Source organism: Tachypleus tridentatus, chromosome 6 (assembly GCF_004210375.1).
Source record: "Tachypleus tridentatus isolate NWPU-2018 chromosome 6, ASM421037v1, whole genome shotgun sequence".
NCBI classification, from domain to species: Eukaryota; Metazoa; Arthropoda; class Merostomata; order Xiphosura; family Limulidae; genus Tachypleus; species Tachypleus tridentatus.
In genome coordinates this window covers 72,852,966-72,879,802 of record NC_134830.1, presented here as the reverse complement: position 1 = coordinate 72,879,802, position 26,837 = coordinate 72,852,966, and the positions used below count along the sequence as shown (strand labels likewise).

Sequence of the window (26,837 nt, the reverse complement as noted above, 5' to 3'; positions counted from 1 at the left end):
TTAGTAATTATTGAAACTATGCTTAACAGATAGACAAAGTGGGAATTTGCATGTATGTTGTAATATTTTAGGGCAGCCAAAAAATATGTAGTATTAAGGAAATACAAAAAACATAACAATTAGAAAATTTTCAAATTATAAAAAAGAAATGGAAGAGCAAACATAAGAAATAATAAGAGAAGATAAATAATGATTTAACACTGAAGGGAAAGAATCATAAAATAATATATACACAGAAAAATTTCCAATGTATATAACTTCAGAGTAGCAGAGAGCTATTATATTACATTTCAGTATGCTAAAGTATATCGCCTCCTAAGTCAGAACCAGTACTTTGGTATTTTTGAAGCAAATGTTTATGAGGTTATATGCATGCAGGTGTATAAGAGATGTGTCAGATGAGTAGAAAACAAGCAAAGTAAATTAAATAACATAATTTCCACCTTACAAGAAGCATTGTTTATGTGCAAATTAAAAAACATACAAATTTTAATAGACTTATTTCAGAATCTTAAAATCCATAGAATTTTGTTAAAATAGTTCCTGGTCCTTGAAAATCAATAACATTGTGACAATTCAGTCTATTTAGAAGTTATTGACATTTAGTACATTAATGCTAAGGTGTCATCTAAAACACATTTGGTAAGTAAAAGAATGTTAATTGAGCTTTATACTTCCTATAATAAAACAAAAAATACAAACTTGTAAGCAATGGGGTAATAGGCTTGAAGTAACCAGAGAGGAAGGCATAAAAGCACTATAATTTTGTCAATTATGTCCACCATCCATGATAAAATGGATTTTATTTTGAAAATGAGTTATCATTACAGCATTGCATCAAAGAGTAGATTTTACTGAAGTATTTCTTTGGAGATGCAGATGTCAATGAAAGAGCCTTGCTTTTCTGTTGGAACACTCATGAGATTTTCATTCAAAAAACAAATATTTTTTGTAGTTTTATTGGTTAAATCTTAAACGTATAATTTTTGTTGAAATTTCAATTGTTTCATTTATTGCTCAGCTTTAAAAGTACCACCTAGTTATGATCAGTGGAGATTGATGCAGTAGTTTCCAAGATTTTGGGTTTGGGATGCATACATCATAAGCTCCTTCTAATAAAATTACACTCTAGCTCAAAAAAGCAGCATATTGCTTACCCTGTAATGCTTTGGAAACTAGGTTGTATCTTGGTTGGCTTTTAGATCACAATACTTTGCTATTAAAATTGGTAATAAATAAAATATTGTGGCTATTGTGGCTGATAATTTAGCACGTGCTAGTCTTATAAATTAGCAAACAACAAATAGGTAATTTCCTTGGAACAGTTGTTTAATTTTTAATGTTACATTATTGTATAACCTTATGCTATTTTTTTTATGTGAAAAAGAAATTCTCAGGTAGTACTTTGACTTACATGTGTCACAGTTATTTTTTGCAACACATTTTTTTAAGATATTTAGTGTATATTAAACTTTGTTTCATAATTTGCTGTAACATAAGATTTCATTTTGCAATTATACCTATTCATTATAAAATTAAATGTTTCACATTTTATAGGCATGAACCACTTGCCAATCTATCCATACAAATGTGAAGAAAAAATTTAGGGAAAATTAAATAAACAAAGGATAAGTATGTCACAATCCCTGGTGCAGTCACTTTCTCGTGCTAGAAGTTGGAGTGCAGGTTCATTGTACTCTAAAAGTAATTCAAGACCACAGTCTGTATCTAGTCAGAAAACAAGCCAGTTACATAGAGGTGGGTTTGTGTTCATTGTAAGTAAAAGTGTATTTGTATTCTACTCTATAATTCTCTTTGAAATACAGTTAAGCCATAATATTATAATGTTGGAAGTAATTATTCTGTTTGATACACACACTTATTGAAGGTTAAACATTTTTAATGTTTACATTCATAATACATCTCAGGGTTTTTATATATGAATTCTTGAATTCATTACAGTATATGTATGTGACTTGTTAGTGATGAATTTGAACAATGTACAGACAGCATACAATCTATTTGGTGTAAAATAATATATTCAAAACAAGTCACACATATGTACAAAAATTCTTTACATTATAAGAAATCAGTTTTATCTAAAACTAAATAACTGTCTTTTCTTGTCAAATGTTCATACAGGCTGATACAATTACTTTAGAATCCAGTTGACAAGACAAATTACTTTTCTCTACTCTTATCAGTAGTATCAATGAATAATTTACTTATGTTACTCTATGGGTTACCACAGTTATATCTGGAACTTTAAATAATTGTATCCTTCTCATCAAAGTCCATACAGGTGTGTTCATTTACTTAAAAACTCTTTGACTACACAAATTATTCTTTTATCTTTGTCAAACTATGAAACTGGTTTTAAAATATTCCCCCATTACACCTAAACTAACAATCACAAACAGTCCAATTTCGCTTTCACCAATATAACATTTCTGACTTTACTTGTTGGTTACTATGGTTGTATCCAGAACTTTAAATAATTGTTTCTTTTTTATTGTCTAAAGTCCACATGGGCTGGTTCAGTTACTTCAGAACCCAATTGATAAGATAAATTATTTTTCCTATTTCTGTTGTTACAATACAGCTGTAAAGCACACAGTTAAAGCTAATCGCTCAAACACTCACTAACTACACATTTTCTTTCACAAACTTTTTTTTCTATTTTAATTTTTCTCAATTTCTTCTCACTTGGTCATCTATATACATATACTTTATCCAATTGAAGCCTGAAACGTTCTACAAACTAGGAGCACTTGATCTAATAATACTCACATAGCAAGAAAAACTTAGAGGTTTTGGATAAAATGACATAAATAATACTAGAACAATTGAGCTATATGCACAACATATGACTATTATGAACTTATGTAACAAAATTTGTCATAACTATCACTTTTAAAATAATTACTTTTAACACTTATGTTACAAAAATTACATTACCATTAAATATTAGATCACTAAATCAACTAAATAATAACACTTAGACTTAACATTCTTGTCTATTGAACAATATTTCTGTTTGAAATTCAGTTTACAGTTATCTCTTAAAGTTTGCATGAAAGTTTGAAAACTCTGACTATTACCAGTTCTTTGTATTGTATTTATTTTACACATTTATTTATTTCTAAGCACATTAGACTTGCTAAAAATTAATTCTGTATCAGAAAGTAATATTGAACATCCTTAAATATAAATGTTAGCCAAACACACTATATGTTCTTTAATGAAACAGATTGCTGCTTTAGTTTTTTTTGTCCTAGTCATTGTATTTTTATTTTATTAGGTTCTGTATTGGATCTCTCATCAATTAGTTCATTTAACACCTATCGTCCAGATTCATCTGTGCACATTGACCAAATCAGAGAACAGTTGTCTCATATAGCAAAGACTAAATACCAAGAAATAAGACAGGTACATTGTAATAAAATTTGTATAGATCTTAATTTCTTTCCAGCTAAAACTGTAACATCCTGCACTGCTTGTTTATGTTTTTAAAGCATCATGCTTATTAGCTGGCATGATAATATTAAAAAATATGTAAGATTTAAAAAGAAGTTACCACAATAGCAAAATCCTAAGAATTAATATTGCAGCTTGTAGTTCAGTTTGGAAGTGTAAAATCAACTGTTTTTTGCTTTTTCTTATTTTAACTGGCTAAACAAAACATACTTTCATTGAATTTGTCAATTTAAAGTTGTTCTGTTCAATCCCATTTAACATTTATATGGGTAATAAAATTTTGTAATAAAAATATAATAATACTGTCAGTTGTTTGTTCATGTAACTATTTCACAGAGTGTAGATGGATCTCTACCAAAATTGATATGGAGGCTCATTAGGTCCATGCAAGTGTACATACAAATTTTCATTTTTGCGTTTCATGGATTTTACTACTATTTCTCCTTCTGTTAATGGACATTCACTAAATTTGGCATGAAAATCTTTTGTGTCCTTGCAGAAATACATGCAACCTTATAGTTTTACATGTTGTGTTTTGCAGTTTTTATGGGCACTTTTGCATTTTTTACAATTACATGTAAAGGAACCAATTTCATATCCTAAGATAATTTTTCAGTAATCATGAATTTACATAACTTCCATCCAAAGGATGGATACTCCAGATAGTCTGTGTAATGATGTCATTATTTTTGGCTAGAGTGTGAAATATTTAGTCAAATTAAGTCCACATAAAAGATCAGTTCATATCATAAGTTCTGGCCTCAAAATAGGCATATTTTTTTCCATTAAGTCAAAGTACACAGCACTTAAGTTAATGTTTACTTCACACAGTTGGTTTATAAAAAAAATCTGTTCATGTCAAGCAAGATACCATTGTAGTGTGCTCATTCTGCTCTAGTTTCATATGTATATTTTCATGGGAAAGATTGTTATAGGAATACATATTTTATTAGAATATATAGGTTTGAACAGTTATCTTGACAGTTGGCAAGTAATATAATGCCTGAAGGATTCATTCTCTATATTTTTATTTGTAAAATAACTAATGGTGACATTAGTAACACATTTTGTCTAGAGAAAAGACTCAAATAAGAGGAATTTCCATTAACTCCTAGTGTTCTTTACTTGCCTAGCTAAGGGTAGGTGATCAACTCATTTAATTTCTCTAACCAAAGAAGAGTCAAGACAGCACATACGCCTGGAGAAGGGATGCTCACATTGTTTTTGGAAAATCTTACTCATTTACAAAAATGTGTCAATTATAATGGCTAATCTTACAGAAACAAAAAAAAGGCTAAACTTTCTTCTGATGCAACCATATTTTAAATTCAATGATAAATAAGTAGTGAAATTTACTTTTCTCAAAAAAACGTAGCAGAGCAGATAACCTCACTATTGTGGTAGCCATGGCTATCATAACATTTTAGCTTTCAAATAGCTTTGTTTCCATAATATTCAAAAGTTATATACCATTTCAGACTTAAAAAGTCTGTAACAGCTCAGTCTTTGTCACTATAAACTTTAGATTCTAACATTATTCCATAGGACACCAGCCTTGCATTATCTTTATGTTCTTATGGAAATTAATAGAAGGTGACCTTCATATGTTGCTAGCTTAACATTTTCATCAAAAGATTTCAATCTTGTTTTTGATTAGAAATTGCAAAGGTGACCAATCATTACAACTGTTTACTATCTAGTATTTAGTAAAAAAGATTTGAGCTCTTACACTGCTTCTGTTTTCTTTGCACAACATATAAAATATTTATTGAACAAATATTTTAGTTTTTCTTATAATAATAATTAGTAGAAACAGACAAAATATCAGGCAGCAGCTTTATGTTTTGCTTCATCATTGAGAAAATGTAATTAAGTTAGAGATGCATAAATTATTTATTGTCTCATTGGATATGTGTGTTTGAATTTTTGTAGTTGGGACAGTTTTGTCTGAGTTGTCAGATCATACTTCTGTGTACAGTAAAACCCAGTTTATGTATTTTGGGTTAACTGATACGAAATAGTTAATCAACTAAACAGTATTATTTCATGTTCAACTGTGTTAGTGTGTACAACATTTTTCTTTTTAGATTTTAAAACTAATCTCTATCACCTCAATTACTACATTGTAATGAAGTTATTTTCATTCCTCAAACATCAGTGGTTCTTTATCAGCTAAATTTTAGAACAAGGACAGTTTACATTAAGGGACTAGTCCAGGCAATATTACGTGCTGCATGCTGACTAAACAATTAAAATTTAAAATCAATTTTTTTAGACTACATCAAATTCATAGGCCCACTGGGCAACTGCCATGTGTCCTAGTGAACCAATCTGCCTATATCTTAGCATTCTTCTAGTTATTGTGGTTATAAGTTATGTGTATGTTAGTTTTACTTGAAGATATCACACTATTAACAAAATTATGAAGACTATTTAGAATTATTCTAAAATACTTATTAATTTTTTGTAATGTGGTATTAAGATTATTATATGATATACAAATAAGTTTTATCTTTGAAAAATACAGTGCTAATATGAAGTTCAAAAAGTCATCTAATAATAGATTTGTTTAAACTTTTCTTTTGATTACCGAAAGGTCATTAACTAATAGTATAGTATATTATCTCCTCTCACATAAATAGCTATTTTCATTCAATGCTGCCCTCTATATCCATTAGTATTTTTTGCATGCCACAAGCCTTGAGCTTTTATGTACCCTACATTCAATATGGTTCAACTGTGCCTTGCATGTAAATCATCATGCAACAACCCTTCACTAGTAGGAGTGTAACACACCCTCCTGACACTGACTCCCTCTATTCAATTCTACTGAACTATCATTTCTCATTTGGCAATGCTTATGTCAATATGTTTTTTATTGTCATTTTTAATTATGATGTTTCCTTAAAATTAGTGCTTATTTTTACCATTCATTACATAATAATTCTTTTTCAATTTTAAAACAGCTTGTAAACTTTAAGCCAGATAACTTATTTTTTCCCATTCTAATTTCTTTATTCTGACACTGTTATATTTGAACATCCATTGTTAACAATGAATTCCAAAGTGCAAGTTACCTCTTCAGATGTAATATTGTCATCAGCACAGTTACACAGGTTGCAGGATAGGATAACTTGGCTGTGGAATTATGGGCCCTCATCTGGGGTGAGATTAATCATTATATGAGTCAACCTGCATTTCCTGATGTTTTCCATATCCCTTTTGAACATGCCAAACCTGTTCAGACTGACAAGGAATTTGACAATCTTTTGCCTTCATCTGATTTTGCTGTGTCTTCCTATGATCCTTCTCCATCTAGGTCTTATATGTTGTCAGTTTTTTTTTTAATATTATTTCTCAGATGTTTTGTTTTATCCATTTCCTTAATTTTCTGTAATTTCCTTCTTTCTTTGTTACACAATACCCCCTTCCTTTCAGTATTTTGTGTTCCTCCTTCCCTGCATGTTAGAGTTCATGCAGAGCATTTTGTCTCTCAGTTGGTTGAGGGTGCTTACACACTTCACCCTCCACAGGCTTCATAGTAGTTGGCTTTAGAATACCATCAGCTTGACTTTCCATTTATTGATCTTCATCAATTGGAATCACTTTTACCTGTGTTGGTGTGGACTCTAATTACTCTGTTCGTTTATCCCATGCCCAGTATTTCCACCTTTGTCTTACCCTATCAACTGTCCTATGGTACTTCTCTACTATCCACCCCTTTTCCAAGAAACTGTACATTTTTTTGTTCCAGAAGGACACTGTATTATTCCAAGTTCCTTCACAACCTACTAACCTCTTAGCCTAAGATATGGCCATTTTTCTGAAGTGGTCTATCTTTTATAATATTCCTGAAACTTTGGAATCCCATGTGGAATCAGTGAGACATCAATCAAATTTTCATTTTTAGTTCATCATTTGTCTCATTACAAGCCTAGACAAGCCCCAAGTACTGTTTCCTGTCCTATTTCTTCTCAGTTCTTAACAGTTTCTACCTGTATGGGTTTCACCTCTCATCTTATTTTTCAATTTCAATGGAAATGTTGCCAAGAATACAGGTAACTGCCTAGTGGGTTCCAGCTCAGTGGGGATCCAATTGACTGTTTTGCCCCTCTTATGGTGTATTTTTGGCACAAACCAGTCGATTATTTGAGTATTATATGAGTGACTTGCCATCCACTTAGTTTTCCCTTCTCCGTTGTCTGCAGTACCAAATCTTTTCCATTGCAGAGGTTAGTATATCAATTTTGTGCCCTGCCTTTTTGGTTTCTTTTAGCTCCATATGTTGAGTGGTCAAGGCTTTTGCCTGACATATGCATGCTTGGTTATTGCTTTTACACTGTTATAAGAACAACTGGCTTCTATTAGCTTGTTCTGAACAGGAGTCCACCCATCACACTTATCTGCTACTCCAGCAGCTTCTGTGAATTGGTTAATCAAGTTAAAAAAGTCATGGCTGTTGATGCATTTTATTTGGTTGCACAAATAAATACTTTTATGTGTATCCTCCTACATCTGACTAAATCCCAGGGTGATTTTTACTCTCATCCACATTCATGTAATCTATAAGATTGAGGTTCATATGTTGTGTGATTACCATCCTTATCCACCCATTTTTCCCTCCCTTTTGGATGTGCTCCTCCCATTTTCCACAATGGGTAAAAAGTATAACTGATACAGAAGTGGCATGGTCTCTCACATGTGATTCTCTAATGTGAGGATATCCTCCTTCAGAGTGTTCTTCAGATGCTTTTGAAGGATGCTTCTTTCTTTCCCTTTCACCAGTCCCTCCACCTATTCAGTGTAGGATTCTGGCTATTTATGTGATAAAAGGTAATACACCATATCAGAAGTTATAATTTCCCTATACTGAAAATATATTTATGATAGATACTTACCTACTCTCATACTTCCCATTCTTCTCCCCTCACTCAAAAATTGGTGCTTCCATTTTCTGCAAAAATTGAAGTGATGATGCAGTAGAATCAAATGGAGGAAGTCATATGCCTCAGGAGGGTGTGTTGCACTCCTATTGATGGAGGGTTGTCACATGACAATTTACACATGAGACACAGTTGGCCTATGTTGAACAAAGGTACATAGGATTTCAAGGCATGTGGCATGCAAAAAGTGGATTTATATATAGAGTGCAGCAGTGAATGAGAATAGCTATGTATGTGAGAGGAGATAAGAGATAAGTACTTATCAGAAATACATTTTCAGTATAGGAAAATTATAACTCTTTTTCCACATCTTATGTTATAGTTTTCATACCACACTACCCAGAAACTAATAAGTTTATTTGAGTAACTGTAAGTTATAAGTTATTTAACATAGTCTTGCAGTGACACCAATAGAAAATAGCTTGGTAAGCTCAAACCCTTTCTTTTCTATCCTTATGCCCCAAGAGTGTCCTTTTTTTCAGTTATAAAAATTCTCAACAACTGCTAAAACATACACCTGATTTCACACCTTACTTGCTACAACTCTTACAAGAAAAAAGATTTCAACCTTAATGCAAATGGCACACAGGGCTTCTAAATCTTTGCAGCAAAAAGAAAAGTTATGATACACTATAAAAATGTTAAGATGCAAAACTTCACTGTTTAGGTTTAGACTTTACAAGTTTTTATAAAAGCAACTAACAAGGAATAAAAGAGAATATATTTATTTTTTATGGCTTTATACCATATTTGTACAAGACGTGACCACACAATCCCCATAGTCTCCTCTACCCCCTCCAAAAGAAAAGCTTACAATCTACAATTCCCTTAATCTTCTCTAACCTCATTTTAAAAAAGGCTTGCCTTAAAATGCTCGAAAAGTGCCCCTTTTGTCAATGAGCTCTTGCCCATTTAAATTTTTCTGTATTTTACTGTAATCTTATTAGCAGTAAGGCCAGTTGTTGCCTCTTACAAAAAAGTTAATTTAAATTCACCACTTATTTATTATTAGACTTCAAAAAGTAGTTATACCAGTATAAAGCTCTTTTTGCTGGACTGTTTATATTTATTAAGATATAAGTATATGAGCTACTTTAACCTGTTCTGTGCTGTAGACCAGATAACTCGTCCAAGCCGATCGGTAACACAGTGCCACGGACTAGTTAATTCGTTCTCAATAATACCTAACTTCAAAGCTAGATGTCAGCACCATACATGCATTTGATCTACTTACAAATTATTTCACTTTCGATCCAAAATGGCGTCACGAAAAAAGTTACAAAATGAAGAAGCATTAGAGTTGTATTGTAGCAGCTGAAATACTTGTCAGTCAACAGGTTAATATATGTTTGATAAATTTTCAGCTGGTTCAAATTCAGCAGTGTACCTAGTGATCTTGTGGCTGATAAAGCTTTTTTGTATTTCTGATTTTGTAAGGCAATTTACATGAGCTTCAGTTTTAATCATACTGTTGCTCAGAACAGATTTCAAACCACAAAATAAACGTTTAGTTTTGTAAAACGGTCATCACCACCAATACTACATTAAAAAAAAAAGGAGTTTATAACTTTTTTTTTTCATTTTCAAAAATAAGTTAGTAAAATCATACTAATATATCTTTATTACTTAAAAGTATTATGTATTACTATTATCCTTTTTCTTATCAATGTTTATTTTCATGTAAATCAGATCTTAAGGAAAATTACTGAGTGAAATATTTTAAGAATCAACTCAGTAGTCTTAACTAACAATACTTAATCATAGCTATACACTTCACAATTGTGTAAGGAGCTTTCTTTTTCAGGGCTTTGCCAGTTATGACAAAAATGGTACTGGGAAAATACTAAAAGAGCAATTCAAGCAGGTGTTAAGGACATTTTGTCTTCCAATTACAAGCCATCAATTTGAACATTTAATGACTCAGGTATATATGAAATATTTTTTGAAACTATCAGTTATTTTTTTATTTTTCTAAGACACTTTTGTAAATTGCAAGCCATCAATTTGAAAATTTAATGACTCAGGTATATATGAAATACTTTTCTGAAACTATCAGTTATTATTTTTTATTTTTCTAACACACTTTTGTAAATTGTACATAAAAGACTTTGAAAAACCTACAGATGGGCAGTAAGTAACATATGCATTAAACTTAAAATTACTGATTGAATTCATAAAGATCCCATAAGCCTCTTAAGCACATTTTTCTTGTGACTTGCAATTACTCGGTTGTTTGCAGCCCTGTGGTTGCTAATGTCATTATGGAATATTCAATTTCTGAAGCTTTATTTTTACCATTTTATTCTTATTTGTAGGTCATTGCTGGTGAGGTAATCTCAACTTCACCCATATCATGGGTATATGACATTTTTCCTACACTTCAGTTGTTTTGCTGATTCTTGAGATATCTTGTTACATAAGTATCCTTCCTCTGCCTATCTTCTTCCCCTTCCCTTGATATTTGTGTTCATGTTGATGTTTCTTTTTCATTAACTCCATGTTGACCCACAATTTCCACATCCTTCCAAACATCCAAATCTTATTCTATGGCATATTTTTAATTTTCTTTCTCTTTCAATATGCTTTGTTATCTTGAGTATATTCATTCAACTTAGATATCTTTTTCTTGTACATTGTTGTTCTCTCAGTTTGTTCCTATTTTTCTTTCATTTGCTCAGCTTCTTCATTATCTGTCCATGTTTCACCTTTTGTCTTAGGCTTTACATCCTAACATCTATATTGAGGAAAATTTCACCTAACTATTCTTAGTTTTGTTCTTGATATTTTCTTCCACAGTGTCCCTGATAACTTTGTTTCTTTATTCCTGGGATTTGCTTGTTTGAGGTGGCTTGTTTTCTGAAATTTGACTATCCTATGAAATTGCATATAAAATTCCTTGTACATTAGAAATTCCAACAGAAACAGCTTCTCCGAATTCATTGCTGATCATTTTAATTCTTGCTCATCTCCATCCAGGTATTCAAATAGGTTTCTTTTCTTTAGAAGTCTTCTACAGTTGTCTCGTTTCTTAGTCTTGCTTTTCATCCTCATGCTACTCACTGACATATCCTCTTGGATCCTACAAGTGACTTATTTCTGGAACTGCCTATCAGCCTTGGTCCAGTTTAAACTCCACCCACATATCTGTGAAGGAAAGGTTTGAAAATGAATAGTTTGAGTATTTTGATATAGCCTTCCCATTTAAAGATTTAACAAATCTACAGAGGTTTGGTGAATTTTTATTTACTTTCATATCTGTACCTGTAATAATTCAGAAACACTACTTACCTCTTTGTACCACTAAAAAGTATAAAATCATGCACAAGTACCATAGAATTTCCTGCACATGCTGTAAGTCTGGAACAGACTTTTATCTTTCCATGTGTCGACATGTAATTGCCATCTACCAATAGAAAGGTGACAACAGTGTCTATGAACAATATCATGTGATCATTGGCTCACCTAGTTACTTTTATCTACTGTCTTTTCTTCTTTAGTTGCATGTTCCTTTTATCTTTGTTAAATGTTTGTTCTGTCAACCTGTTTTCAGTTTCATTTTCTTCAGCCATCACATTTCTGCTTTATCCTAATTTCAACAAAGTATGCCAAAAATATCACAAGACCTTAATATTTCTTTTCATACATTTTCTCCAATTCACTCAACAGTAATTTGAGACACCTTATTTATTCGTGAAACTGATGTGAAAGCGCTCAAATTTGACTTTGTAGTAGGGTACTAACAACACCATCGATAACTTAGGGATTGTGGTGAACCATGGTATAGCAACATGTTAACTGTTCTTTTCCTACTTCTTTTCCATTTTAGGACCTTTATTATTCTATTTTATTTTCTTCTGTATTGCTTCCTTACTTGTAAACTATCTTCTTGGCCAGCTCTTCCATCTCCAGCCTTTGCTTCCTGCTCTTCTCTTTCTGATGGGGCTCAGCACCTCTTTTTCTATGCTTTTTGTTTACTATGCTTATCAGGTATGCATTATTTTATCTCTTCAACGTTGTTTGTTTTTATTTTATGAACCTCCTTGTGTCACAACTTCACATTTTTGTTTGTCTTTCTTATCCTACTCATCTTTGTGTCTCCTTTGCTGTGACCTTAGGTCACTGCAACTTTATGTTTTCTGAACCCAAACCTCTTGTGTAATGTGGACTTGTAGTATAACTTTTTCTCTTTCTTTGTCTTTTTTTCTTTCCAGCTTTATCTTTGTTTTTTACCTCTTTACTGTGACTTTCCATCACAACCCCAGTGGTTTTGATGGGGACACCTGTTCTTTGTGTACCGCCTTGGCTTCTGTATCTTTCTCTACTTTCTTTATTTTGACCTATTGTTTTGTTTTTGAAATCTTTTCCAATGAGTTGCTTTCCATTTGAGTATCTACATCCCTTTCTTTTATATAGATAATCTTTGTCTCACCCTTTTTCTTACAAACTACTTCCATTAGAATGCTCCAGATTCCTTGGAATTCCATGCTAAAGCTGGTCTCAAGTAATTTCCCATTATTTCCTATCTTCCTTGACTCCCTATTCCAGGGGTACATCTGCCTGTTATACATTACCAGGAATCATGTCAGATTAACACCTTTCATATTCCTCATTCAGTCCCATTTGTTTTCCATCTCCTCTTTCCATAAGGCTGTCTGTCTGGCCCTCTCTTGACAAACTTTGGCAGTTACTACCTCCTTTCTTCTTCTCGAAGTACCTCACCAGGAAGAACTTTCTACACACATTTTGACTCCCCCTCAATATCTTGTCCATCTGAAAGTTTCCCACATTTCTCTTGCATTATAGGCTCAAAGCCTTCCCATGCATCTTTGTGTTATGATGATCTTGGTGTCTAAGGCACTACTCTTTCTTTTTTTTATCCACATAAGAAGTTTTGTCACGTATGGGTTCTCTAGTATCCCTATCTCTTAGTCATGGATACGTACTTCCATTTTCATGGGCTCTGCAGTTCAGTGGAACATGTTCAGTGATCCCCTTTTCTAATTTTGTGTCTCTAGTTTCTTCTTTACCATCTGTCTTTGTCAAGTAGCTTGATTACTACAATACAACGTGGGATATTCCATTCTCCCCTACCCCGTCAGCTCAACTTTTATCTCTTCAGCTATTATCTGTTAAGGTTTTGCAATTTCTTACCATTTCTTCGACGGCGAGATCGTGCTTCTCGAATACAAAGCACACATCCTACAATTATCACCACTAATACAACGAAACTGGAAACAGCAATTGGTATCAGTATTTCTAAATCAACAATGAAAGCACTGTAATGGTATTTTGGGACTTGAATAGTTCCAGATATCGCTATTTCTGAAAAGGAAAAAAACAAATCGAATAAAAAATTGAAATATTAAACTTTACTCTGATATACTGACTTTTATTAATACAATTCTTAGAAAATGCTTTCTTAAGACATTATAAAAGTTCACATATAATGTGCTCAACCTGTTTTAAGTTTTTCTTAAAGATAATTATTTACCATAAATATTTGTTTTTGAAATTTGTACATATTATGTCATATATGAAATACAAACTTTTTATTATATATTAATTATGTTTAATATGAATGTCTTTGTTACCTCTTTTATTTTCTCAGCTGTTTAAGCCCTGGCACTTAAGTAAGAGAATCTTAAAATACTTTTGTGCAACTCACACACGAACCTTCATTTGTAAGCAAGTCAATATAAATAAGTAACCGTTGTATAACTCCAAGAGCTCAGTGTTGAAACTGTAAAACTGATATATAGTATGGTTTGAGTTTAGATACCATTAAATTAAACATATCATTTGCATTTTTGTTTCAGGTAACATAACTAGGTCATCAATATGTAAAGTGAAAAGTTATAGAGTAAGGGTGGACTAAAGACAGTCCCGTTAGGAATTTTTTGTAGACAGAAGAATTAGGTTTAACCTTATAAATTATAACTATTATGTTATACTGTAGTATCTTCGATCAACATTTCTTTTCTAAACTCTAGGTCTGTTTTATTACTAGCTGGTTTCCATATACCATTCAGCTTCACATTAGAAATACAAAAGTAGTTGATATGTACACCCTTGTGCAAATTAATTGAAACAAATGGTCATTTTACAATATATTCGGCATGGCAGCCGGTGTAGGCTCGCTGGACCCGCTGATTTCCTTTAATAGTCATTTTTTCATACATACGGCCTTATTAGCTGTGTTTTGCAGTACGGTCGATCTATTTTTGGGATATATGACGAAATTCTGAGAAATATTACGTCATTTGAAATTGCGTTAGAAGAGTAAGGAGACCAGTCAAAAAACAATTTCTTACCAACTCAATGAAGAAAAACGGTATCAATGGGGTCTGAAATACAAGAACTGGACGCAAGAACAATGGAGGAATGTGTTATTCAGTGACGAGACTCATTTCTTCGTACAGGGTCAAAGAAGTCTGCATGTTCGCAGATCTCTAGGTGAGAAACTTCGAGAATTTCACATCGATCAGTTCTTAACACATCCCTTGAAGAAGATGTTTTGGGGCTTTTTCAGCTACTATGGCGTTGGAGGCTTACATATCGTAGAAGGTATGATGCGAGGACCACATTACATCGAAAATTTGCAGAGAAGAGTCGTTCCAGAATTGAAAAAGAGATTTCCAGATGGATCTGGCATTTTTAAGCAAGATCTGGTTCCGTGCCACACATCGAAACTTGTGAAGAATCTTATGACTACAACGCGAATAAAGGTGCTGGACTGGCCTGGAAACTATCCGGACTTAAATCCTATTGAAAATATTTGGGCGATTTGTAAAAAATGACTTCGGGGAAAAGACTATACTACGAAAGATAAACTAATTGAGGCCACAATTGAGGTGTGGTACCGCGATCCAAGAATTAATAAAGATTGCAGTCAACTCGTGGACTCGATGCCAAAGCGGATTAATGATCTTCTGAAAAATAAAGGTGGTCATATCATGTATTAATTTGTGAGTAATTTTTGGATTCTCAGAAATAAAACGCAAAAAATTGAAAAATCGTAGTTTTCCGTCTTGTTTCAGTTAATTTGCACAAGGGTTAATTATACACTAATTTTTGCCAAATGCTTTGTTTTTGTTTTTGGAATTTCGCACAAAGCTACTCGAGGGCTATCTGTGCTAGCCGTCTCTAATTTAGCAGTGTAAGACTAGAGGGAAGGCAGCTTGTTATCACCACCCACCGCCAACTCTTGGGCTACTCTTTTACCAACGAATAGTGAGATTGACCGTCACATTATACGCCCCCACGGCTTGGAGGGCGAGCATGTTTAGCGCGACGCGGGCGCGAACCCGCTACCCTCGGATTACGAGTCGCACGCCTTACGCGCTTGGCCGTGCCAGGCCCTTTGCCAAATGAGGTGCTGAATTTCTACGATGATAATTACAATTAATAATCAGTTGTCTTAGTTATGCTTAACAGGCAAGCTACAAATAAACATCCATGATTACTCTGGCATAGGTTATTAGTTGGGTACTCTCGCTCTTAGCTGTCTTTTTAGAACTAATAGTCAGTGTTCACAACATTATGTTTGTAAAAGTGTAATATGTTGAGTGTCAGCAGAGCTGTTGTAGCTTCTTGAAATTTATATGAAGAGGAAGCGATTTTTTTATTTCAATTCCCATTTATAAATAGCATGCTTATTTTAAGTTGGTCAACTACATTGGCAAGAAAGCTGTAGGTGAAAATATTTCCAAATAATTAGCCCTCGCAGATCGAAAATATTCCGTTCATTTTGGTGTCTTCATGATGAAGGGCATTCAAATGATTTACAGAGATAACTTATAACAGTACACATTCTCTAATTTCTGTAATATATATTGGAAATACAAGAGTGTATTACTAGTATTAAGACATCCTTAATTTTCAGATGGAAACCAACGAACTTTTAACATAATTGAACTATTTTATTTTACTGGTCTTAATGTTAACAACTAAGTTGTACAGCAACCACCAATATTTGGGTATCAAAGCAACCTTAGCCATTGAAGTATAAGATACAAAGCTTTTGTACTAATCATTTTGACAAGTTCAGAAAGGTATGATCTAGAAAAAGGGTACTTTATTTAACAATATTTTTTTAGGTAATTGAATTAAGGGTAACAGAGAGAGAGAGAGAAAACATTAATATATAAATGTGACAAACACAACATTACTAAGATAGATTATTATGCATGTTAAGTTTTGATTTTGGTTTTTAAATTACTTAAGCTACACAGTAAGTTGTACTGAATGCATGAAATGGTAAGCATATATGATATAAATTTAAATTTTTAGGCTCACGACATGGCTGAAATGTGGTACGTTAATTTTGTTAATAAGGATGATATAATAGCTAACAAAATAAAGCTAGCTTTTCTTTGAAAAGCGACATTTATGTAAAGTAATATGCATACAATATTCAGTGAAGTAACCTTATAAAAAATTCAAGTTTTTAACAGTAGTGTGATAAAGTAAAGGCTATAAGAGTTGGTGGTTAACAATTTATAGCAAAGTATATATATTCAGTTAATTTGTTTCTGGTCATCTCCATGGCATGTGAATACGCAGGTTGAAATCCCTTATAGATTTGTTGCAATTCTGTTAAATAGGGATTTACAACAGCAAGTGACACCTAAAATGTACCCTTTCTAGAGGGCTTACATTAGCGGACATTCTATTGGGATATGCTCCTACTCTGCAATTATAAAAGCATGAAAACGATGAAATTTTTGCACTTGTAAAAAGTTGATATCTTTAGAACTGATCATTTGTGATAAAATAAGTTAAAAATTGATTTTAGCAGTTAGAATAAAGAAGAAAGCAAATGGCTACTCTATGACTGACTCTGTATCACTCATCACAGATAGTAAAGAACTTTAAACTACTTATTACCAAAAGTAAAACTCGGTACACAGCAGTCATTTACAATTAAAGTAGAAAGCTTTCTTAGAACTGCAAACAAGATAATTCTCACAGATTTATGTCTACAAAAACGATACTTGAGCTGTGTTCCCTAACTTCAACCAAAGTACGTGAATGAATGAATGATTAACTGTTCGAGTGATGTCTGGCATGTGAGAAATGGAATTATGTTATCAAAGTAGATTTGTTCTCAAGTGCCTGCAAACAGCTAGGAAATTTATAATCTTCGTTTACAAAAGAACATCTAATCTTTCCCATTGAAAGTTGTTAATTGTGGTTGCAAGTTTCAGCCATAATGTTAAGTTAAACATCTGGAAACTCGAGGACTAGGACAAGGTGAACTCTCCATTTTATTAGGCGAACCTACTACTAGTGCTATTCCACCAGGTGATATCTCCTATATACAGACGAAAGGCCAAAAGAATAAAACTACATGAAAATAAAGCATCCAGTCACATATATTATCAAACATGTTATTATTACCTCTACAAGACGTAAGAACAAAGGTGAATTCATACAATACTGTTCAACATTTTACATGGACTTTCGTGCCTTTTTGTTCGTCGAATTGTTTCTTGGAAGTTATCAATCATGCATGATTGATGAACCTTGGAAAGCAGGTAAAGAGAAAGGGATAATATTTTTAGGGTAATGTGCAAAAATGTTTTATGGCAATTTGCTGCATGGCTATCACACAGAACAAAATCATGAACACAATTTCGATATTAGTAGTTATGTGCATCACAGCACTAACAAATATGTAACTGAATTTAATAAAATTATAATGAAAATACAGCTCATAGTAATACCATTGTCTATGGTAATTGTAGCTTCTTTGTTCAGTTGAGAAATTAAATGTAAAAGGTATTGAGCCAAATTTAACTATTTTGAGATGTATGAGTGTATGGATATCAGTACACTTATGTCAGTGTTTACATGTTTGAGAATAAGAGTATTTAAATTTTTCAGACCAGTAAGAGTGATTGAAATTCTATCGGTTCATCAGACTGTATGACTCGAGTACATATTGTTTTGGAAGGAACATAATATATTAGGCCTCGTGGTTAAGGTACTCATTGAAGGAATGAGCATAATAATGTGACGGCAAATCCCACTATTCATTGGCAAAAAGTAACCCAAGAGCTGGCGATGGGTGGTGATGACTAGCTGCTTTCCCTCTCGTCTTACACTGCTAAATAAGGGACGGCTAGTACAGATAGCCCTCATGTGGCTTTGCGGGAAATTCAAAACAAACCATAACATGTAAGTGATTTTAATTCAAGTTTGTATTTTTGTAAAAATTAAAAACTGTGATTGGGGAATTGAAGATAAAGAAGGTCAGGAACATTAAAACTTCAGAGGATTAACAGCAGTCATTAGTATTTTTACTAATATAAGTTCAGAGGTAAAAACTCACGTGAGATCAGCAAAGTTAATTCTGCCGATTTCAACTTAAATTTAAGTTGCTCATATTAAACCTTTGGCAAGATATCAAGGACGTTCTGGATTATATTTGTATTTAAATCATTATTTACAACAACTGTTTGTAATAAGCATAGTTTTGTTTGTTTGTTTTGAATTTTCGCACAAAGCTACTCGAGGGCTATCTGTGCTAGCCGTCCCTAATTTAGCAGTGTAAGACTAGAGGGAAGTCATCACCACCCACCGCCAACTCTTGGGCTACTCTTTTACCAACGAATAGTGGGATTGACCGTCATATTATAACGCCCCCACGACTAGGAGGGCGAGCATGTTTGGCGCGACGGGGATGCAAACCCCCGACCCTCAGATTACGAGTCGCACGCCTTAATACGCTTGGCCATGCCGGGCCTAATAAGCATTGTTATAAGTAGTATTGTTATTTGTATATTAAAATACATTTCTATTGAGTAATAAAATTGTGAGTTTCAATCTTATTAGCAAATATCATAAATCTGGTATATATCAACATTTAATTAACTCCTAAATTCAAATTACAATTTAACTAAGTTTTATGGCATTTAAAATCACAATACATAACAATAAATTGGAGGCTCGTCCTAGATAAATCATAATACGCGACACGCGTCAAAATCATTTTATTTAGAGTTTAGAGGAACGACACTATCGTTTGCAGTATGTGTGGTAAGAGTTTAATTTTAATCACTAGTTATTTTTGAAATAGAATAATATGTACAAGCTACATTACCAGCTCTTGCAGTTCTATGTTCAGTTTGTTACTTGGTTCGTTCCTACCAACACTGTTAAGCGATGCGGCCCGGCATGGCCAAGTTGGTTAATACGTTCGACTTGTAATCTGAGGGTCATGGATTCGAATCACGATCACACCAAACATTCTTGCCCTTTCAGCCATGGGGGCGTTATAATGTGATCGTCAATCCCACTATTCATTGGTAAAAGAGTAGCCCAAGAGTTGGCGGTGATGACTAGCTACCTTCTCTCTAGTTTTACACTGCTAAATTATGGATGGCTAGTGCAGTTTTTAATTGGGTCTTGAGAGTCTTTTCACAGAGAAATTATTTCTTGGTTTACAATTCCACTACTAAATAGATGACTTATTCCTTTTCACCCTAACCAGGATGTCATCCTCTGCCAAAAAGACCCATCTCCTTTGATAGTCACCTCATTTGAGCTGGTAAATCAAATTCTCCAAGTACAAGTGACCCCTTTCCCAGTATCTGATTAACTTGGGCTCTTTCCAAACTCGTTTGAAGGTGGGCTTAGTCTTCTCCTTTATGTTTTGGATACTATAGCTTTTGGCTAAAAAATCTTGCATGTTTGCTTCTCTTCATATCAAGAAATTCTGGTTCTTTTATTGACTAGTTTCTCTTAAGTTCCTTGTTCCTCTTATTCATACTCATGTATTTCCACATAAGTGGGCTCTGGCCAATCAAAAGAAAATGTTCAGAGATCTACTGTTTTCTCCTGTGTTTTTCCCTCCATCTCTTCACCTCTTGTTGTTCTGATGGCTCAGTCAGTCTCACACAGCACTAAGCATTCCTTTTCTCCTACTTCTTCCAGACTTACATTTATTTATAGATACTTCTCTATTTCTGTGAAGTGCACTTCTGGATACCTGCACCATTTCTGGAGTAATTTTGGCTATACAATGAGCGTGCCATTATCGTCTCTATCATCTGTCTATCCATCTTGTCATAATTCATTCAGACAACTTCACTGTTCCTACATAACATAACAGGGAAGGACTTGCTCTCAGTAAATATGCTTTCTTGTTCCAGGGTTTCTCTTTTTGGACCACCAATAACCTTATACAGTTTGTAGTATGTCATGTTCTGGAAGCTTTTAACCTGGTGATGGTACAGAACTATTCTGTGGAGTAGCCTTTATATTCTGAAGTGTTTTCAGTGAATTTATTTCCACTCTAGAGTCTTCTTTGTGGTTTTCATGAACACCAAGCTTCTATTTCTTCAGTCACCAGTCTCAGATTCTGCAGCTGTGAGTTAGGATTGGTCTGACTTTTTTTCAGCATCTCTGTCTTCTCTTTAACTTCTTACCAGGGTGCTGTCTCTCATTTGCAACATCCCTTGCTTGCTTCTTTTCATCGCTCCTCCTTTGGCCCTTTCTCTTTTGTGGTTTCCACTCTATTGTTTTTTGACATTCCAGGAGTCTCTTCCCCTAACATATTGGAGGTTCTTTTTATGTCAGCCTGTAATGTCTACTTTTTGCTACACTTTAATCTTCATGTAAGGCTTTTTTTCTGGTCACTTGCAAGACTGGTTGGATTTTCTTGCAAAGTAGTCTGTTTTCTTTCTCATTATTATGGCTCTTCACCCTTGAAATTTATCAACAAAAATGTTTACTAACACTAATTCCTTCCTCATGTCATCCAGCTTTTTCTAATCTCACTTCATTTTATCACCCAATTTTTTAAGGTGGTTTAATCATTTATTTTATTACTAGTTACAGAGTCCCTTCTCCTTTTTTACCTTGCCTTTTTTTTCTCCAATTCTTATGAACTTCTTTCAAGCCTTTCTAAACAGTTATCCTCTTTTTTCTGATTCTTCCTTTAGGCTAGAACCTCTGCATAGTTCTTATGCCCTCATGTGCCCTTCTTTTAAACTTATGGTCATTTGTTCCCTGTACCATCTTTTTCTGAAGATGTTCTTTTTCTCCTTCTCTTTGTGGGAGGCATTGCTTTGATATTCTTTGTCTTCAGTACTTGCATCACACTCTTTATCACAGTGGCTTTCTACACTACCAAATGCTTTAGGTGGAGGATGCAGTCTTCTGTTAAGTGATAATCAAATTAGGTCTCTTCCAGTGGCTGACACACTCCATGAATTTCCCTTTTTAACACTATATTTGAAGAAAGAGTCTTCTATATTTTTCTTCTCAATTTGAATTTCTAGCTATCTATTCTGTGGAAAGATGAGTAACATTTCTAAACATAACATTTTCCCTATCTGAAATTGTGTTTAAGATATTCACCTCTCCACAGAACCTCCCAACCTTTCTTCGTACTTCAAATGTGTTTCTTTTGTCTCATCAAGAATAAGAGATTGGTATACACAAAGTACTCAAGGGGAGGTAAGGGCATGGAGTATTAGATGTCTTCCTATTGGTGGAGGGATATAGTCTGATACCAGTTGCATCATAAAGTGCTGCAGTACATGTTATTACACATAATAATAGAAGTTTCCTTCAAAACTTCACACATGCATAAAACATGTTAATAGTGGTTCAATGTGTTTGCTGTCTGGTAGAGTTGAGTCTCAATTTGAAACACATTTTGAGGCAAGTAAAATATTAACTTTCCAACTGCACTAGACAAACTTTCATCCATTGTAATGACTTGGGCTCCATGAGAAGATCATACCACCTGGAAATTGACAAAGAATGCTATCTAATGGTTGATGATACCTTAGCAGATGCCTTTCTCACCTCTTTGTGCATGTCTTTGTGACATTGAAAGCAAGATGACTTCATTTGTTGTCATATAGCTCCAGCTAAGATGCAGAATATCTGCTTGCTTTATTTAGTTTCATTTTATAACATATTTGGTGTTTCCATTGCAATGTCATAGTTTTTGAGCCATCTTCAGGTTTATCTTGATATTTTCGTTTCTTAATGGGTGCCTGCTAACTAGGCCAATTTTCTAAATAGTCTAGCATTTTCAACTGTAGAAGTAGGAGCCTTTATCCCAAAAGCATGTCCAATCATTGGCTATTACTGATCTTCTTCTATGAAAATCTTCCAATCAAAATACAGAACAATTTTTTGCACTGTGACCATGACTACATGTTATCCCACCACCTGTGACAACAGGTACATACATACTGTCTTATATATTCTTCCTTCATATATTATTTAAGGAATGCCTAATGCAATGAGATACTCAGTTCTTCCATTAATCCAATCCATTGATAATTACTATTCTTCTTGATTCTAATCAAACCCTGCTTGCTTACATCTTTCAATTGTATGTGTCTTGGTTATCACCTTCTTGTTTAAGATCTCAAATGTTAGTTCTTATGACTCTCTGAAACTTTACACTTTAAGAAGTAAAATGCATTTCAGATAGATATCTACTCCTAAAATACATTACTACTTATCTCTCGAGAGTGTAGAACAGTAGTAAACAATATGAAAATAAGTCAGTAACTTGACAGTTAATTAAACTATAAAAAATTGAAGTATTTTTTTTACCTAAAAATTAATTATCATAGAATCTTATTTCAAGTTACATTTGAGATGGTAAAATTTTAAAACATGTTAAATTAACTACTGATATACTACTGGTAATATGAATCTCCAGTGCCAGCATTTGTCATTCGTGACACAATCATCACTAACACTTATATAAAACAAAATAGTGCCTCTGAAATGCTAGTGAATTTGAATGTAGTTTCATGAATACTTCTAAACAGAAATACATCTAACATTTATTCATTGGGTTACAATTGCATAGTGATGGAATGTAATTTAAAATATTCTTAAGCATCCTTTTAAAAATTATACTCAATTTTTTTCACCACACTTTTGTCTTTGAAAGGTTTTAATACTGAATATTCATATGTATTACAACTACTGTTCAATAAAATTTTAAAATAAAAATTTTTTAGACTAATTTCTTAGCTGAAGTTTGCTTTGTTGTTCTTTGTTATTCATATTTTCCTCATTTTTATTGCATTTGTTGACAATGAGAATGATTTATAAAAATTTTATTTGAAACATTTGTATTAAATGTATGTTTATCAAAAATAAATTTTTACCATTATCTATTCATTTGATATTTGAAGTTCATGTGGAGACCTGATGCAAATGGTAGATTAAACTACCAAGATATATTGCATGACCTAACTGGATTTAACCATATTGATGGAGAAAATTATGTTACCAAAAGAAGGTCAGTAGTCAGACATTTATATAAATAAGTTATTAAGGCCATGAATTTTTGTTAATTAGTATGGGAAACTTGGAGTTAATCTAAGATGTTTTAATTATTTTATTAGATATTTGATATAAGAAGTGATACGAAATGATAATTTTACATACCTGAACCAAAAATCCATAAAGGATAAATTAAGATGAATCTGGAAGGAAAACTTTTGAAGTCTTGTATAAATTATTATTTGACTTCAAAACCAATATCACCACTACGTCTTTTTTTTTCATTTATACATATATAAGTCAATGCTAATTAATGCTAATTTTACATACCTGAATCAAAATCCATAAAGGATAAATTAAGATGAATCTGGAAGGAAAACTTTTGAAGTCTTGTATAAATTATTATTTGACTTCAAAAACAATATTAACACCACCTCTTTTTTTTTTTTCATTTATACATTAATAAGTCAAAGGAAATCATTTTTATACGTTACACAGCAGCATCTGCCACCATAAACCTACCAAAAACTATTTTAAAAAGTACATTGACTACACCTTTTTAGTTTTGTAGCTGATAAATTTTTCAGTTTCTTCTCATATCTGAAACAAGACTTATTCAGATTCCTAAAGAAAAAATGTATTCTATATGAAAGGTTTGGAATTGTACATAAGACTACTCTTCTTCTCCTTTATTATCCTTACAAATAAGATCCTTATAATCAGATTATTTATGGTATCCCAGAACATACCATTAATCTCATGGGGTAAGCAATATTTTTTATTGCACAAAGAAAGATTGGATGAAACAAGAAGTCAAACAGAGGATAATCATAAACCTATAAAGCAAAAAAATGTAACATGAATACAAGTTTTATAAATAATCATATCTAAAATTATGACATAAAAGCAGTCATTGAGCATCTGAGAGATGGTTACTATAGTTGAGTAGATACAATAAGGTTAAATATCACATGTGATACAAATCCAAAATAGAATTACATTTACTAGCAAGTACAAAGTTTCCAGAAGAGTCTTATGAAAAGTCCACCTGTTGTATGGATGCTTCATTTTTAAAAATTGCAACTAGTATAACTTTTCCAAAAATTTCTAAAATCTCAGCTGATGATCAGTAGCAAGTTAAAGTTCATTCTCTGACTAGTATAATTTTTTCAGAAAATCTAAATTGAAAGGCAAATACAACTTAAAAAAAAGAAGTGACAATGAAATGAAAATGGTAATGAATTAATCTGAAGAAATACCAGCTAATTAAGTTATAGTAAAATGTCTTTGTTATAAATCATTCATTAGCCCATTTATTTTTTAAAATATATATTTTTATATGGCCAAATGTTTAAGAGCAATGAGTCATAAAGTTGAAAGATTAAGGGAACTGATGGAAAGTTAACTTTATTAGTCAGGATAAATGCACTAATTTTTTTCATTAATCACAAAAATCACTAGAGCATGTATCATCAAAAATCTTTTAGAAAAACATATCACAAAAACATGTATTCAGTAACTGATCAAAAACATACACAAAACAGAATGTTTTTTATGTTTTTTTTTACTCTGTATTTTATACATCTTAATAAATATATTTAGTGTCATCAAAGATTAAATAATTATCTACAACATGTGATATGCTTTGAATGTTATTTTTTTAAGAGTGCTTGGCTTGATTTTCAAGTTTTGTTTCAGGAAATTAGAACAGAGAAAATGGCTGAGGTGTGGTTTATTTTTATTTTTTTAATGCTTGCTAAATTTGCTGTATCAACACATCAATAAATAACAGTTTAACAAATGAAAAAAATATTTTTACGTGCAAAACAAACTAACTTCAAGGTAAACGAGTTAATGTAGCCATAAGTTGTACAACTGTAACAGTAACAAACTACATTTCACTCCTTTAAAGTGTCTTTTCGTTAGTTAAGAGTTTTAAAGTTAAATGAGAATCTCTAGAGTATTTTAATTTTATAATAAATTAATAAACAAACTTCAGAACTATACAAACAATTGATCAAAATATTCATACTTTCAAAACCAGTTACTTTATTCTTTACACATGCTACAAGCTTTCTGCTCCTCCTACTGGAATTGCAAGATTCCAACATGTTTCTCAAGCAAATCCTCATGTATCACATCCTAATCAATATGTGCACAGCATGCTCATGTGATGCATGTGACTCCCTCTACACTCCTCTACCAAATTACCACTTTTCATTTGGCAATGTTTGAAATTGAACATGCTCTTTTCTATACTTAGCACTTCATGTTTAACTTTGTTTTCCTCACAAAGTAGTTATTTTAGAATTAATTTGCCTTCATTCAACCAAATTCCTGTATTGGTATTTATCAGTTAATTCTAGTTGCACTAATTCTGCACTTGACTTTGTTGAACCTCTTCTGTGCAATGAATTCTGAAGTTAATGTTACCACTTCATTGGTTACACCAGCAACCAGCATTTTTTCTCAGGCCTCAGGTGTTAGTGACCGGATGATAAATTTATTTTATTTTATCCATCAAGAGATCAAACATTACATGAGACAACTTTTGCCCCAAACATCACCCAGGGCTCTTTCTGAGTTCACTGAGCCTGTGAAGCCTGATGAGAAATTTGATCTTTTTTTTTATTTTTGCCTCCAGATATTCCTGTTCCTTCTCTTTCCCAGCCCAAGGAGTCTGCTATGCCTAATTTGGTTTTTATTAATTTTGTATTTTAGGTTTGTGATGTTTTATCTCTTTCACCTATTTCTTATTCACCTTGTCCTTTCTTATTGCATGAACCATCTTCTCAACCCTTTATGACCTTTCCCATTTTTCCTGATATTTGGGCTCATGGTGAACAATTTGCCTTGCAATTAAGTGAGAGTATTAGCATGATGCACCTTCCCCCCCCCACTTTACTCTTTCTTACCATTATGCAGACTATCCATTTTTAGATCAGCATTTGTTAGGGTCTTTGTTACCTATGTGACGGGTGGCACCTGAATCAAATCTCAGTCTTACCCATGCTCAGTATTCTCACCTATTACCATTACCAACCTCTTGTGGTATCTTTCTTCCATACACATCCTTTCCACCAAAATCCTGAGAGGATTTCTGCAGATACCCATGTCTTCTCTCCTCCACTTTACTCCACATATTGTCAT

General features: G+C 32.8%; 1 protein-coding gene across 2 annotated transcripts in view; it reads left to right on the top strand.

Moving 5' to 3' along the window:
* The window catches only part of LOC143252795 (EF-hand calcium-binding domain-containing protein 6-like), a 102,172-nt gene that overhangs the window by 388 nt on the left and 74,947 nt on the right, over positions 1-26,837 (top strand). For both annotated transcript variants that reach the window (XM_076505506.1, XM_076505507.1), the window contains exons 2-5: positions 1,558-1,758; positions 3,302-3,429; positions 10,225-10,344; positions 23,597-23,703. In XM_076505506.1, coding sequence (XP_076361621.1) covers positions 1,635-1,758; positions 3,302-3,429; positions 10,225-10,344; positions 23,597-23,703 — 479 coding nt within the window. In that variant the 5' untranslated portion in view covers positions 1,558-1,634. The remainder of the gene's footprint in view (positions 1-1,557; positions 1,759-3,301; positions 3,430-10,224; positions 10,345-23,596; positions 23,704-26,837) is intronic.